General features: G+C 44.0%; 2 protein-coding genes across 2 annotated transcripts in view; one reads left to right on the forward strand and one right to left on the reverse strand.

The window, feature by feature from the left end:
- Positions 1–274: 274 nt before the first annotated feature.
- Positions 275–4,477, reverse strand: LOC127201098 (gametocyte-specific factor 1-like). Its single transcript, XM_051159441.1, has 6 exons — positions 4,385–4,477; positions 4,106–4,226; positions 3,848–3,949; positions 2,882–2,948; positions 1,236–1,303; positions 275–373 (listed from the first exon to the last, which is right to left on the reverse strand). Exons 1-6 carry the CDS (start codon positions 4,475–4,477, stop codon positions 360–362), a joined length of 465 nt encoding a protein of 154 aa, XP_051015398.1. The 3' UTR covers positions 275–359.
- Positions 4,478–9,760: 5,283 nt separating this feature from the next.
- Positions 9,761–13,224, forward strand: part of Nckap1l (NCK associated protein 1 like) — a 46,251-nt gene continuing 42,787 nt past the window's right edge. Inside the window, exons 1-3 of the mRNA XM_051160492.1 lie at positions 9,761–9,967; positions 11,044–11,154; positions 12,284–12,376. Of these exons, the coding sequence (XP_051016449.1) occupies positions 9,866–9,967; positions 11,044–11,154; positions 12,284–12,376 (306 nt within the window). The 5' untranslated portion in view covers positions 9,761–9,865. The remainder of the gene's footprint in view (positions 9,968–11,043; positions 11,155–12,283; positions 12,377–13,224) is intronic.

Raw genomic sequence — 13,224 nt, forward strand, 5'->3', positions numbered from 1 at the left:
GCCTGTCATAAAAACTGTATGCTTAAAAAACATGAAAGATTTGTACAGCAGATTGAAGAAAGGCGATTAGAGGGTCACACAAATAAGAGACAGTAAGTGAGGAAAATCTTGGGGAGTGAATAGTCTGGTTATGGAAAAGTTTCACAGCTCACAGGCTAGTAATAGAAATAGGCAAATAACCTCTGTAGACCAAACTAGGAAAAATAAGAAATCAACTAAATTTGTCAAAGGAAAATATTCTTTATTTAAATAAAAACATGTTAAGATGACAATCACAAGAGTTATTAAAAGTTGAGGTTTTCTTAAGGTTTAAAATGACTTCTATTTGTCTGTTGACACTTTAATTCGAAATGTCTCCATCAGTTTTTCTGACCTGAGGGGGGGAAAAGAAAAGATTGAAGTAGTGTCATTTTCATAGCTTGAGTTGTTCCAGCAGAATTTAAAAACAGTCTTTTCTCCAGTCTGATATGAAGTCCCCAGAACTTTCCCTGTATCCTACTGTGGGTCAAAGAGGAATAGAATAATATTAATTTTTTTTCTGGACATTGAACCAGGACCATGTACATATGAGGCCAGGGCATTATCACTGAGCTGAGTCCCCAACCAGCATTTTAATATTTTAATTATTTTTTTGAGATGGGGTCTTCTTCTGTAGCCCTGACTGGCTTGGAACTCACTATGTAGACCATACTAGACTTGAACTCACAGAGATCTGCCTGCCTCTGCCTCCTGAGTTCAGGGGGATTAAAGGTGTGCGTCACCACATTCAATAGCTTTCTTTTTACTTTTGTTTTCATTTTTTGTTTGTTTTTTGAGGCAGGGTTTCTCTGTGTAGCCTTGGCTGTCCTGGATTTATTTGTAGACCAGCCTGGCCTCAAACACACAGAGACCAGCCTGCCTCTGCCTCCCATCAAGTTCTGGGATTAAAGGCTGGCACCACCACTGCCCAGCTTGCTTTTTTATTTTTATTATTCTTATTATTTTTATTTCTTGGTTTTTAGAAACTGGGTTTCTCTGTGTAGCCTTGACTGTCCTGGACTCACTTTGTAGACCAGGCTGGCCTTGAACTCACAGCGATCTACCTGCCTCTGCCTCCCAAGTGCTGGGATTAAAGGTGTGCGCCACCACCGCCCAGCTGCTTTTTAATTTTTTAAAGAAAGGTTTGTCTAAGAATTTCTGCAAGTTTAGATCACAATGTTAAAACTTTGATGTTACCCTGATAAAAGTAACTTTACCTCTTCCCCAGGACTTGTAGCTGTTGGGATGTTTATCAGCCATGGCCTCCTGTAGGTCTCTTGAGTCACTGAAGGAGAGAACCAGAAGAGGAAAGTTAACAGGGCAGCAGGCAGGGGAATTAGGGTTGACATACCCAGTTCCAGCGAGTCAGAACTTCATTACTCAGCATAATTTATGTTAGTTACTCAGGGTTACAGTAGCAACCATTTGACTTCTGTCTTTTGCTTCCTTTGTTACCCTTCCCCTCTCCTGTGGCAGGTGACTCCATCCAAGGCTCCTGCCACCCTTGTGTGTGCTCTCTGAGCTTGTCTGGCTAGGGGTCCTGAGCTGTTTGTGCATAGATGGTTCCTTTACATCTGGGAAGTTGGGTTTTTTTTTTGTTTGTTTTTGATTATTTTTTGTTCTTTGCAGAATTATAAATATTGTATATACAAGGCCTTGATGGAATACATCCCCAGTGAACTCTTGAGAAGGAAAGTACCCATTGTGTGTGTGTGCGCCTCGGTGTGTGTCTGTGTGTACAGCTCAGTGTTGGATGTTTCTTCAGTTGTTTTCCATCACGTTTATTTTAAACATGTAAAATTTTATGCATCTATATCTGTGCACCACATGTGTGCCTCATGCCTGAGGAAGAGAGAAGATGTTGAATTCCTGGAACTGGAAGTTACAGGTGGCTGCGATCTGCTGTGTGTGCTGCCAATCAAGCCTGGGTCCTCTGGACGAGCAGCAGGTGACAACTGCTAAGCCACCTCCTCATCGCCGTGTTTTAAACTTTTAAGTGTGTGTGTATGTGTGTGTGCCTTGGGGATGGAACTCAGGCTGCCCATCTTGGCAACAAGCACGCTTTACCTACTGGAACATCTCTCCAGACTTCCACATTAATAATTAATAATAATAAATGATAATAATAACATTAATATTATTTGATATGAAGTTTCCTACTGAACCTAGAGTTTACCGATTTGGCTAGACTATGTGTCCAGCAAGTTCCAGGGACCCTCCTGACCCTGCTTTCTCAGTTCTATAACTATAGGCTCACACCACTACACCTCACTGCTTTTGTTGGCCTGCAGTCTGAATTTAGGCCCTCAGTTTATATAGCAAGCATTTACCAATGGAGCCGCTCCACAGACCTGACCACAAATCTTTTAGTTAGGGACTGAAGCCCAGGCATTTGAGCCTGGTGCCAGGTGGTCATTTTCTCTTCAGAAGTCCAACTTTAGGGATGGTGAGATGGCTGAGTGAGCAAGAGTGCTTGCTGCCAAGCCTTACAACCTGAGTTCGAAGCCCAGAATCTATGGGGTAGGAGGAGGAAACTAGTGACAGCATGTTGTCCTCTGACTTGCCCACATATGCCCTGGCCACACTAAACAAACAAACAAACAAACATTTAAAAAAGCAGTCGGCCTGGTGGTGGTGGTGGTGGTAGTGGCAGCTCATGCCTTTAATCCCAGCACTCGGGAGGCAGAGGCAGGTGGATCTCTGTGAGTTCGAGGCCAGTCTGGTCTACAAAATGAGTCCAGGACAGCCAAGGCTACACAGAGAAACCCTGTCTTGAAAAACCAAACCAAACCAAACCAAACCATAAAAAATGAGTAAAACTTAATAACCTGAATGATGGAGACGAGCATATAGTTTACCTTACCTTTCACAAACCAGCATTTTTGGAGCAAAAGTCTCAAGAACAAATGAAGGAAAATGGTGCATATGATCTAGAAAGTAAAGAACGAGAAAGAAGAAACACAATTCCTGAGCATTTTCAGACTGTTGCAGAGAAAGCTAGCTGGTAGAGAGCCTTTCTTTAGTGTTTCTTCTATGGCCGTGGCTGGGAAGTGGCTGTTCTGCTTGGGACCAAACGTCCACCCCCTTATGTTTAGGTATGTGACCTTTTTACCAGGGGAACGTGAATGCAAGCGTCTTCTCAAATCAGGTGGTTAAAGGCAGTTGTACATGGCTATGTAAGGCTGTGGAATACATGGAGATGTGAGTGAGGGTATTGCCAACTGGGGGATGCAGTTGTTTGGTTAGGGCCACTTTTTGGTAGTTTCCTAGCATGTAATTTGCACCATGTGAATTAAGGCAGTCCAGATCTAACTGTTTATGATACAAGGGCCTTAATTTGAGCTGCTGAGTCTGATTTTCCAGTTGCACAATCTCTGCCATGTAAATTAGGAGGCTATGCAAAGTATGACTGCCTTGGTGGATCAAGGTTCAGTCTTGGTCAAAGGCTGTGGCCATGGGATGCTGGCTCACAGCTCAGTCAGACTACTGGTTTTAACTAGGGCACCCTCTAGAGACAGATGATGGACTCAGTAATTTGATGTAGTGAAAGGATTTTATGAGAAGAACATAAAGATTTATTACTATCTGCTGCTGGTTCTTTCTGTTGTTGTTTTGTTATATTTGTTTTTTGAGACAGGGTTTCCCTGTGTATCCTCGGCTGTCCTGGAACTTGCTCTGTAGACCAGGCTGGCCTCAAACTCACAGAGATCTGCCTGCCTCTGCCTCCTGAGTGCTGGGATTAAAGCCGTGCGCCACCGCCGCCCGGCACTGTCTGCTAGTACTAAAGCACACTTCTCTTCACAGTTGTGTTCAGATCAGCCCTGCTCACCCACATTCCAGACATCAGGGTCAGGAATCTGATTGCCAGCACTGCATAAGTTTTCGTCTCCTTCAAAGCTTGGGTGAGTAATCTTTTGAAGATTAAGTGGCTCTGAAACAAAGTAAAAAATGTGGTCTTGAATTAGAATAGTTGATTAAAAAATTATCTGCTGTGTTTGGACAAGGCTTTTAAGTCACTATGGGATATGGGGAATTAGGAGGCCATAGAATTTGGTACTACAGACCTGTTCTCAGATAAAAAGCTTACCATCATCCATGGCGGTCCTGTTGACACAGTTGGCCTCATGTTCCTTGAGCCTTTTGATCGGGACCACATGACAAGCATTGTATTTGCAGTTAGCCATCTTTTTAGCTATCTTTGGATTTTTCTAGAAGGAAAAATTCTTGTTAGGTTTTGCCTGTATGCCATCCTCCACTCATTTCTGAAAATGCTGAAGAGATGTTATGTCTTCACCAAAGAACTATCTTTTTATATTCTGAAATTTTCCCTCTCCTGTAATTTACAGCTATTATTGGGGAAACTTACCTTTTTGCATGACGCTAGATGGTACTGCAACCGGCTGGCTGGCACCCTGTGGTTTGGGTCATAAGGACAGAGTTCTATGGATTCCAACTCCATTAGTCCTAAAAGGCAGGAATCATAGGTTGGAAAAAAAAAAAAAGATTACCACTTAAGGTCAGGTTGTCTTGACATAGGCCTATTTTCTACTCTTAAAAGCAACATGGTACTGGAGCTGGAGAGAGATGGCTCATCAGCTAAGAGTGGTTTCTGCTCAATCCTAAAGCCTGGAGTTCAGATCGCAGCACGCAAATGGGTGGCTGACAAATGCTAGTAACACCCACTCATCCCACACCTTCTTATTATCACACACACACACACTCACACACACACACACACACTCTCTCTCACACACACACACACTCACACACACTCACACACTCACACATACACACACACTCACACACACACACTCACACATACACACACACTCACACTCACACATACACACACACACACACACACACACACACACACACACACGCATACTCACACTCTTGAGTAACAAAAGCTTGTTGGACCATAGGGGAAAGTATCTGCTTCTTTGCTTTGGGAAGCCAAATTTAACATTTTACACACTCATAGATTGCTTTAAATAGAGTGCTTGCTTTACATTTAGAATATTAAACAGGCAAGAATCCCTGAAAAAATCACAGAGCTGGATATGATTAGACTCAACATGTGTGCGCTGGAGAACGCAAGGCTTGAGGAGCTGGCTCCTTCAGTGCTCATTCCTCTCCCTCTTCTCCAACTTTCCTAAAACTGAGCTACCAATTGGGAAGAAAAAAAAAAAAAACCCGCAATATAATGTCTGAGTATAGGCTACTTGCATTTACCAAGAATACTAGCCTGAAATCTCTAAATTGTGGATATTAACATATGAAAGCTCCCAGAAGTGAGCTAAAAGCAAACCATCTCAAAGCCAATAGGAGGCCCTCTCTCCCCCAAGGCTAGCTGTCTTTAGCTCTCCAAGCAGACATGCACGTCAAGGATCCCCGAGTTTCCAGGCAACAGCTATAGCTGAGATTTCTGCAAAGCAGTGGTGTATAGTTTGGTGGTGGTGGTGGTGGTGTGTGTGTGTGTGTGTGTGTGTGTGTGTGTGTGTGTGTGTGTGTAAGATCAAGGCAGAGTGGCATAAACAACAAGGATAAAGAGTGCCCTAGAATAGCCCATTTCTGTTTGGCTGTGCACCATGCCTAGGGCATAGACAAAAAGGCATAGAGCTAGACTGTTAAATGTCAGATTTTCCTGAGGGCATTTTGGTGATTAAATCCTGAGAGTTAGACTCCAGTAGCTTTTGTGAACACAACCCAGGGTTAGCCTTTATTTATTTATTTTTTTCAAGATAGGGTTTCTCTGTGTTGTCTTGGTTGTCCTGGACTTTTTTTTTTTTTGGTAGACCAGGCTAGCCTCGAACTCACAGAGATCCACCGTCCTCTGCCTTCCCAAGTGCTGGGATTACAGGTGTGTGCCACCATGCCCAGCACTGGGTGGGTTCTTTACGGTGTTTACTGCATATTAAGGAATATATTAGACCCATAGGTACTTAAAGTAAATTGACTTTCTGGAAAATTAAAGCTTGTAAAACCCATTATTAAATATGATTATCTTTAGATTAAAAAAGGTAATGCAAAGGTGTTTTAATACCTATATATAGTCTTCAGAAAATCTGTTATTTCACCCAGTTGCCTGGGGAAGCATGAACTCTGGTTACGGCTGATACGGTCTCACTAAACAAAGATTGTTGGAGGATACACAGTGACAACGGCGATACTGCTTTGTTCATTAATCAAAACACGGCACTTCCTGTGGAGGGACCATGGCTATGACAGAGGCCATTTGATTTAATGTTAGACTCCTCAAAGTCACCTTCATCCTTTAAACTAGCATAAGGATCATGAGACTTACCGTATCTCAAGCACTGCCCCTTAAAGGGAAGTGTCAATGGAAGAAGTTTGAGAAGGCAGAAAGCACAGTACCCTCCAGGTAACAGAAGGAATCAGCTTGCTGTCCAGGCTTTCTGTTCAGTTCCTCTCCTCCCACTGTCGGTTCTACCCTCAGAAGTTTGGGAAGTGTTGATGATGTCATAGTGAAGTCTTAGAGACGTGATTCTCAGTCTGGTTCCACGTGGGGAATTGCCGAGAAGTCTTAAAGGGACAGACCCTTTGGCGCTGCTGCAGAACTATTGGATTAGCTCTTAAGAGGGCAGGCTGGCTGAGTGTGGCTTTAAGAGCTCCTCAGAGGATTCTGGGTAAGAGTTACTAGGTTACTGCATTATTGCTAGGCCTTGTTCTGGGGTAATTAAATGTTTTTTAGAAGGGTTCTTCAAGTACGCAGAAGGAACTATGGTATAATTCTAAAAATAAATCCCTAAAGACTACCTGTTGACACAATAAGCCCCATCTTTCAGCCTGTCCCTTTTGTTTATAGGGAGTCAAATATAGAATTCCATAGAAAGTGATAGGACAAGCTCATTACATGTTCAAAAATCAAATTTTCAGGTTTTTTTTGTATACTTAATCCAATATACCAGGCCCTGAGCTAAGCATACACATGTAATAAATCACTGAGCCCCTTCCATAGTTGTATAAGGGACTAGCTTCATTTAATAGATTAGGAAAAGCAACTCAATAGCCTAAAGCTACCACAAGGCTTGCGCATGTTTCAGCAGCATTATTAATGTTGTCTGAGCTAACACATGTAGAACACTGAAATAGCTGCTATGTAGCAAACAGCCAGGCTATCACTTTACATAAACTAATCAATGTAACACAATAGTCTCACGAGATAGAAGTCACTATCAATACAATCCCATTTAAAGGTAAACTGGGTCCGCTGGTAAATGATAAACTTGAGACATAAACTACCTGGGCCCAGAACCTCGGCTCTTAGCCACTAAATCATAGGCTCAATTCATTGTACTGAGCTACATTAATCAAGAGTTCGATTCTGGCTGATATCAAAGTGTGGGTTCCAGCCCTCCCAACCCCACACCAGCTGAAGGCTGGCATTGCCAGGCTCCAGCAATCTTTCACTGAAGGTGGGGTGGGAATATAACATGAAATGGGACTCCTTTCTCTCACCTCAACCCAAGATTTTGAGCTCATGTGAAAGTTCTGGATATGGGGAAAAAAAATGGGATTATTGAATAGCAAAGATGAGGCTGTGGGAAGGAGGTAGAAGCAAAGGCATCTCTGGCTTAGCACTTTCCCTGGATCTTTTACTTTGTGTTGGAAGAAACTTGAAGTGAGTTGGACGTTCTTTAGGTAGAGGGTTGAAGCTTGGTTGGAGTATGAAAATAATCTCATTGAAGAGTCATTATTAATTTTCTCTTGCTAATTAATTTGGCTCCTCCTTATGGGACTTATTTTTTTAAATCAATTTAGACTTAATTCAATAAGTTATTAGTATTATGTCTTTGGTTTTTCAAGACAGGTTCCCATGTTGGTTAGCCTGTAGTCAAAGATGACCTCGAACTTTTGGTTTTTCTGCCTCTACCTCCTGAGTGCTGGCTGGCGTTGCAGGTGTGCACCAGCATGCCTGGTTTTATGTGGTGCTGGCTATCAAACCGAGGACTTCATATACGCTGGGCCAGCATTCCATCAACTCAGCCGCGACACTAGCCCTCAGGAAGTTTCTATAACCAGTATATTTGTCGAGTGGTTGCTGTGTCTAAGAGGCGTTGCTGCAGATGGGTGCTTCTCAGATGAGTTCCCTGGGACATTGCTTCAAGACCTCCTTGGGAACCTGGGAACTCAGGTTCCTACCACAGGTTTGCTAGTCCAAATCTCTGAGGGCAGGGACTGATCTCAGTCTGCTGAGTAACAGCTTCCTTTGGGATTTTTACATTCCACCTATAGGGAAACTCTTTAAGCAGGAAGGCAAACTATTAAGAGCTCCAGGAAGTCTTTGAAACTGACTAGATTCACAAGGTCCTGTCAGAATAAACAGTAAAAGCTTAGAGTCCCTCTTAGAAGAGAGACCCAAACTGCAAAGAAGGCTTTGAGGCTAGAATAGCCGGAAGAAGCAGAAACCAGCTAAATCGCCTGGCTTAGGCCAACTGTGTCACCTGGAAGGACACACCAGCTGAGCTGCTGAGGCTGTGCAGGGGGCTCCAGATGCCCAGCCTTGTGAGCCCACCCATGCTGGGGGGCTGTGGTGATGGAGCTGTCTTTGAGTTATTTCTGCTCCTGTAAGTAACCCCTCAACCACGTTCCTGTAAATAACCTAAATGAAATCTTCGGTTCATCAAGTTTTACTTTGGTTTGTTGTGGGCTCCCCATCTGCGGTGAGTAGAACGTGGGTTGCATCTCCCCAGGAAAAGTTTTGTTACACAGCACCATTTCCTTAGCATTGTTCTCAGATTGGAGGGCACATCAGAGTCACTCAGAGAACTTGTTACAGAATACAGGGTGTTAGGGGATGGAGAGCTGGCGGCTCAGGGGTTGAGGACTTGCTGCTCTTCCAGGGAACCCGAGTTAGGGTTTAGCACCCACCCACCTGTAACTTCAGCTCCCAGCGGATCAGATGCTCTCTTCTGGCCTCCTGTGTCATGTGTTCGAGTGAGAGTTTGGCCTTAGTAGGTCTTGAGTGAAGTCAAAGAATTCGCATGTCTAGTAAGTTTCTTTTAAATTATTTAATTTTATTTTTTGTAATATCCAGCAAGTTTCCAGGTGCTGCTGCTACTGCTGGATCACACTCACAGAATCACCGTACTAGACACCACAACAGATATCAATATTAGATATCATACCTGCCATTAGGGAGGAGCATATGATGCTTAAAAATATAACAAGGAAGCTAATTCCAGCACAGTGGGAGTGGAAGCAGGAGAGCAGAGGTTCAAGGCCATCGCCAACTACATAGAGATAGAGTTGAGTATAACTTGGGGTTCACAAAACCCTTTCTCAACCCTCCCAACCGTGTGTGTGTGTGTGTGTGTGTGTGTGTGTGTGTGTGTGTGTGTGTACACACATAAAATAGAGTCGAATAGAACATGGCATTGAATGGAATAGTTAGAGATGGGATCTGACTGGGGTCCTAAAGGATGCTAGGGCCTAAGGGTCAGTAGTAAATAACAGGCATTCTTGATGGGGACATAAAAGGGAAAGTGTACAGGTGTATGGAGCATGTTTTGTCTGGGACACTGGGGAGGTGCTGCATTGAGAGGAGCCTGTTTCTTTCTTCAGTTTCCGCCCACATCTTACCAAAGTGCTGCACAATCAGAAAGAGGAAGTCTCCTCTGCTGAGGGTGCAAGAGGAAGCACAGGAGGGTTCTGAGGGCCTGTGAGCCATCGTGACTGCTGTGAGCCAATTGCAGAAGCAGCCGGAAGCCTAGCACACCAACCAGGCTACGTCCCTTCACACAGAGGGCGTTCCACCCAGGCTGAGAATATTTGGGGCGATCGGGTTTTGCTACCCGGATGCTCCTTTCTCTCGGTGGCCATCATGTCTTTGACCTCTGCCTACCAGCATAAATTAGCAGAGAAGCTCACGATCCTGAATGACCGGGGTCAGGGAGTTCTCATCCGCATGTACAATATCAAGAAGGTGAGCCTGGAGGCCTGCAGGCCCAGCAGCCAAGCGTGCCTCTTCTCCTCCGACGCTTAAGTGGCTTTCAGCCACTCAGACGGTATAGATCCCACAGTTTGGGGAGATAGAGGGAGACTTCTTTTCAAGGTTTGCCCTTTCTACATAGATTCTTGCCTTTCCAAGAGCATCATCTTTACTCTAGGCCTGAGGGTAGGGGTTGAATGGGTGAGAAGATTTGTGTCCTGAATGATTTGGATAAGGGTCTAGGATCTAGAATTTGAATTTGGGGTGTATTTGTTGCCAATTCCTCTACTTTTTGAGATTCAAGTTGGGTCTCTGGCAAAAACTTGTGTGTGTGTGTGTGTGTGTGTGTGTGTGTGTGTGTGTGTTTGTGTGTGTAATCATTTCCCTAAAAGGGATTAAAAAGAAAAAAGAAAAGGAGGTAGTGTCTTCTAAAATACTTTGGGGGGCTGTGAATTCTCTCTCTCTCTATCTCTCTCTCTCTCTCTGTGTGCGTATGTGCTTAGGAGGGTAACTATGAAACTGGGCAGAACTGATGTTAAGAAATGAGCCAGGGCCTAGACAAAGCTGTAGGAGGCAGAGATAAAGGTGGGTAATTGTGAGATTCTCTAGGGAGAGAAAGAAGGGACTCATAGGAAGGGGCATTTGTGCACCCTCTAGTAAAGCTGCAGGAAGGAACATAGTCTCTGTGTCCTCATGCTGTTTGTAAAAGCCTCTTGGGATGAGATAGCTCCTCACATACTGGGTAGACCTGTGGCACTGAGCTTTATATAAAGTCCACTTTCTGATCAGCCACTTTTCTCACTACTTCCGGCTTCAGAGGAGGGGCAGGGAATCAGCTTCCTCTCTGTGTTAGAGCCAAGCCTCTGTTAAGACAAGATGCCAAGCTGTTAGCTCTGATGGGCACTGGTTCACTGTCTGGAATGAACCTCTTTCTCATCGACTGTCTTGCTTTTATAACGAAATCCCACACTGCCATTCCCAGGAGAGAGGATGACTGAGTGATGCAGGCAGAGGTATGTATCTAAGTGGAAATATGGTTTGGTGGTTTTATTTTATTTTCGTCTGTGCAGACCTGTTCAGATCCAAAATCCAAGCCACCCTTCTTACTGGAAAAGTCTATGGAATCATGTCTCAAGTATATCAACAAGAAATTTCCCAACATAGATGTCCGAAACAGCACGGTGAGAAGCCCATTTCCCCCTTTTCTGTAACATTCTCTTGCAGGGTAGATTCTTGCAGATTCTTCACTTTTGGCTGTTTGTCTTTAAGTGTGGCCACCTTCCTTGTCTCAGATGGTAGTCTCCCACAGTGAGTGGGGCACAGGCTTGCAAGATAGGTTCATGAGGACACTGGTGCTTACAGAGAGGCCAGCCTTGCAGTGCACACCTTTTACTGCAGTTCTTATACCCACACCATGTTTCTTTGCTGCTGGATGCTTTGTATCCAGTGGCATATTCTGCACTTCTGTATGTAGCACAGTACTCCTGTATTGTGTTGGCTATAGATTTGTTACAATCTATACACAGAACATTTTCAGAGTCTGCTCCTCCCCCCCGCCCCGCCCTGCCGCTCCCATTTATTTGTATAGCAAACCTCTTCAACTGTAAGGAAACTGAACATCTCTTTTCAGCTACCCTTCTGATTGTAGTCAGATGCACATGTGGCTGTCTAATCCAGATATAAGTTTTTTGTCTAGAGAATGCTGGTGAGTCTCTGATCCCTTCCTAGCACACAGACTCCAACTTCTCCAAACCTACTTTATTTGGGGCTCTTTAAATGCTTATACCTCCCTTCCAACCCACCTACCCTAGATAGGAGAGAAAGGAGGGTTATGGGACCAGGAGAAGTAGACCTTGTTGAATTCAGTTCCTGGGAGCGAGTCCGATGGCTTAGTAGGCAAGATTTCAGCAGACCAGCAATTCCACCAAAGTTGCTGCTTGAACCTGGAACAGCAGCCGGGGCCGGGAGTGGTCCTCTCTTGGAGCGTCTCGAAGCGGAGTGATGAACAGCCAGACAATACCTAGACCCAAAAAGCCCCAGCCTCCTCTACTAGGATGTTTTTCAGCTGGCAAAAAACAAGGCCCCGCACAAGGTGGTTCCACTTCCAAGTGGATAAACATCACCTGTTCTCTCCCAAGTCTGTTCCCCATCCCACACTTGGGATCAAAACAAAAACATGTTTACATCCACTAGAGGAGTGACGGATAATGGGAGATGGCTCGGCAGTTAAGAATGTTTGGGTATTACTCCTAGTTTTTAGTTACTTAGATCAATTGCTTTTTTATTTTATGTCTTGTTTGGTTCTTTCAGCAACATTTAGGACCAGTGCATCGTGAAAAAGCTGAGATAATCAGATTCCTCACTAACTACTACCAATCATTTGTGGATGTCATGGAATTTCGGGTGAGTCCTCTGTAGCCAGGGCAGGCATGGGCTTCAGTAGCTGAGCCTTTTTAATAGGCGTTCATGTATATGCTTGATGCAAGTTCTTGAAAGGAAAAAGGAGAAAGGTGCTGATATGCCATGACGTCTAAGTTGTGTTGTTAATGAACGATATATAAAATACTGTATTTTTATTTCAAGAGACACATAAGGTGGGTGTGGCCAGTGGCGTACATCTACTGTCCCAGCACTTAGGAAGTAGAGGTAGGGAGAATCAGAAGTTCAAAGTCATCTTTAGCTACCTACTGAGTTCTAGGCTAGCCTGAGTTACACGGAACCCTGTTTAAAAAACAACAAAACAAAACAAAATATAAACTTATATCAAGCATTATTAATATATTCACACTAAGGATTTAGAATATTTATATCAGATACCCAAACTAAATACATTTGATGATGGATTATGGCTGGTTTCTGCTTACTGGGCCATAGTTCCTCCAATTTTAAAAAGTACTTATTTACGTATGTGTGTTGTGCGTGCATTTGCAGGCATGTGTATGCCAAGGAGTGGATGTGAAGGTCAGAGTACAAGTTTCAGAGGTTGGCTCTCTCCTTGCAGGTCCTATTTGTTTCTGCTACTGTGCTTTGTAAACCAGGCTAGCTGTAGGAATGCTGGGATTACAGATTTGTGGGCTCAGGGGATAAACCTTGGATCATCAGACTTGTGAGGCTAATGCCCTCGCCCACTGGTGTAAGCGGTGTATGTATGAGTGGGAGTGTGTGCGTGTGTGTGTGTGTGTGTGTGTGTGTGTGTGTGTGTGTGTGTCACAGCGTGTGTGTGTAGGACGTGTTCTCTGCGTCTGCCTTGT

Source organism: Acomys russatus, chromosome 17, assembly GCF_903995435.1.
Source record: "Acomys russatus chromosome 17, mAcoRus1.1, whole genome shotgun sequence".
In the NCBI taxonomy this organism is placed as follows: Eukaryota; Metazoa; Chordata; class Mammalia; order Rodentia; family Muridae; genus Acomys; species Acomys russatus.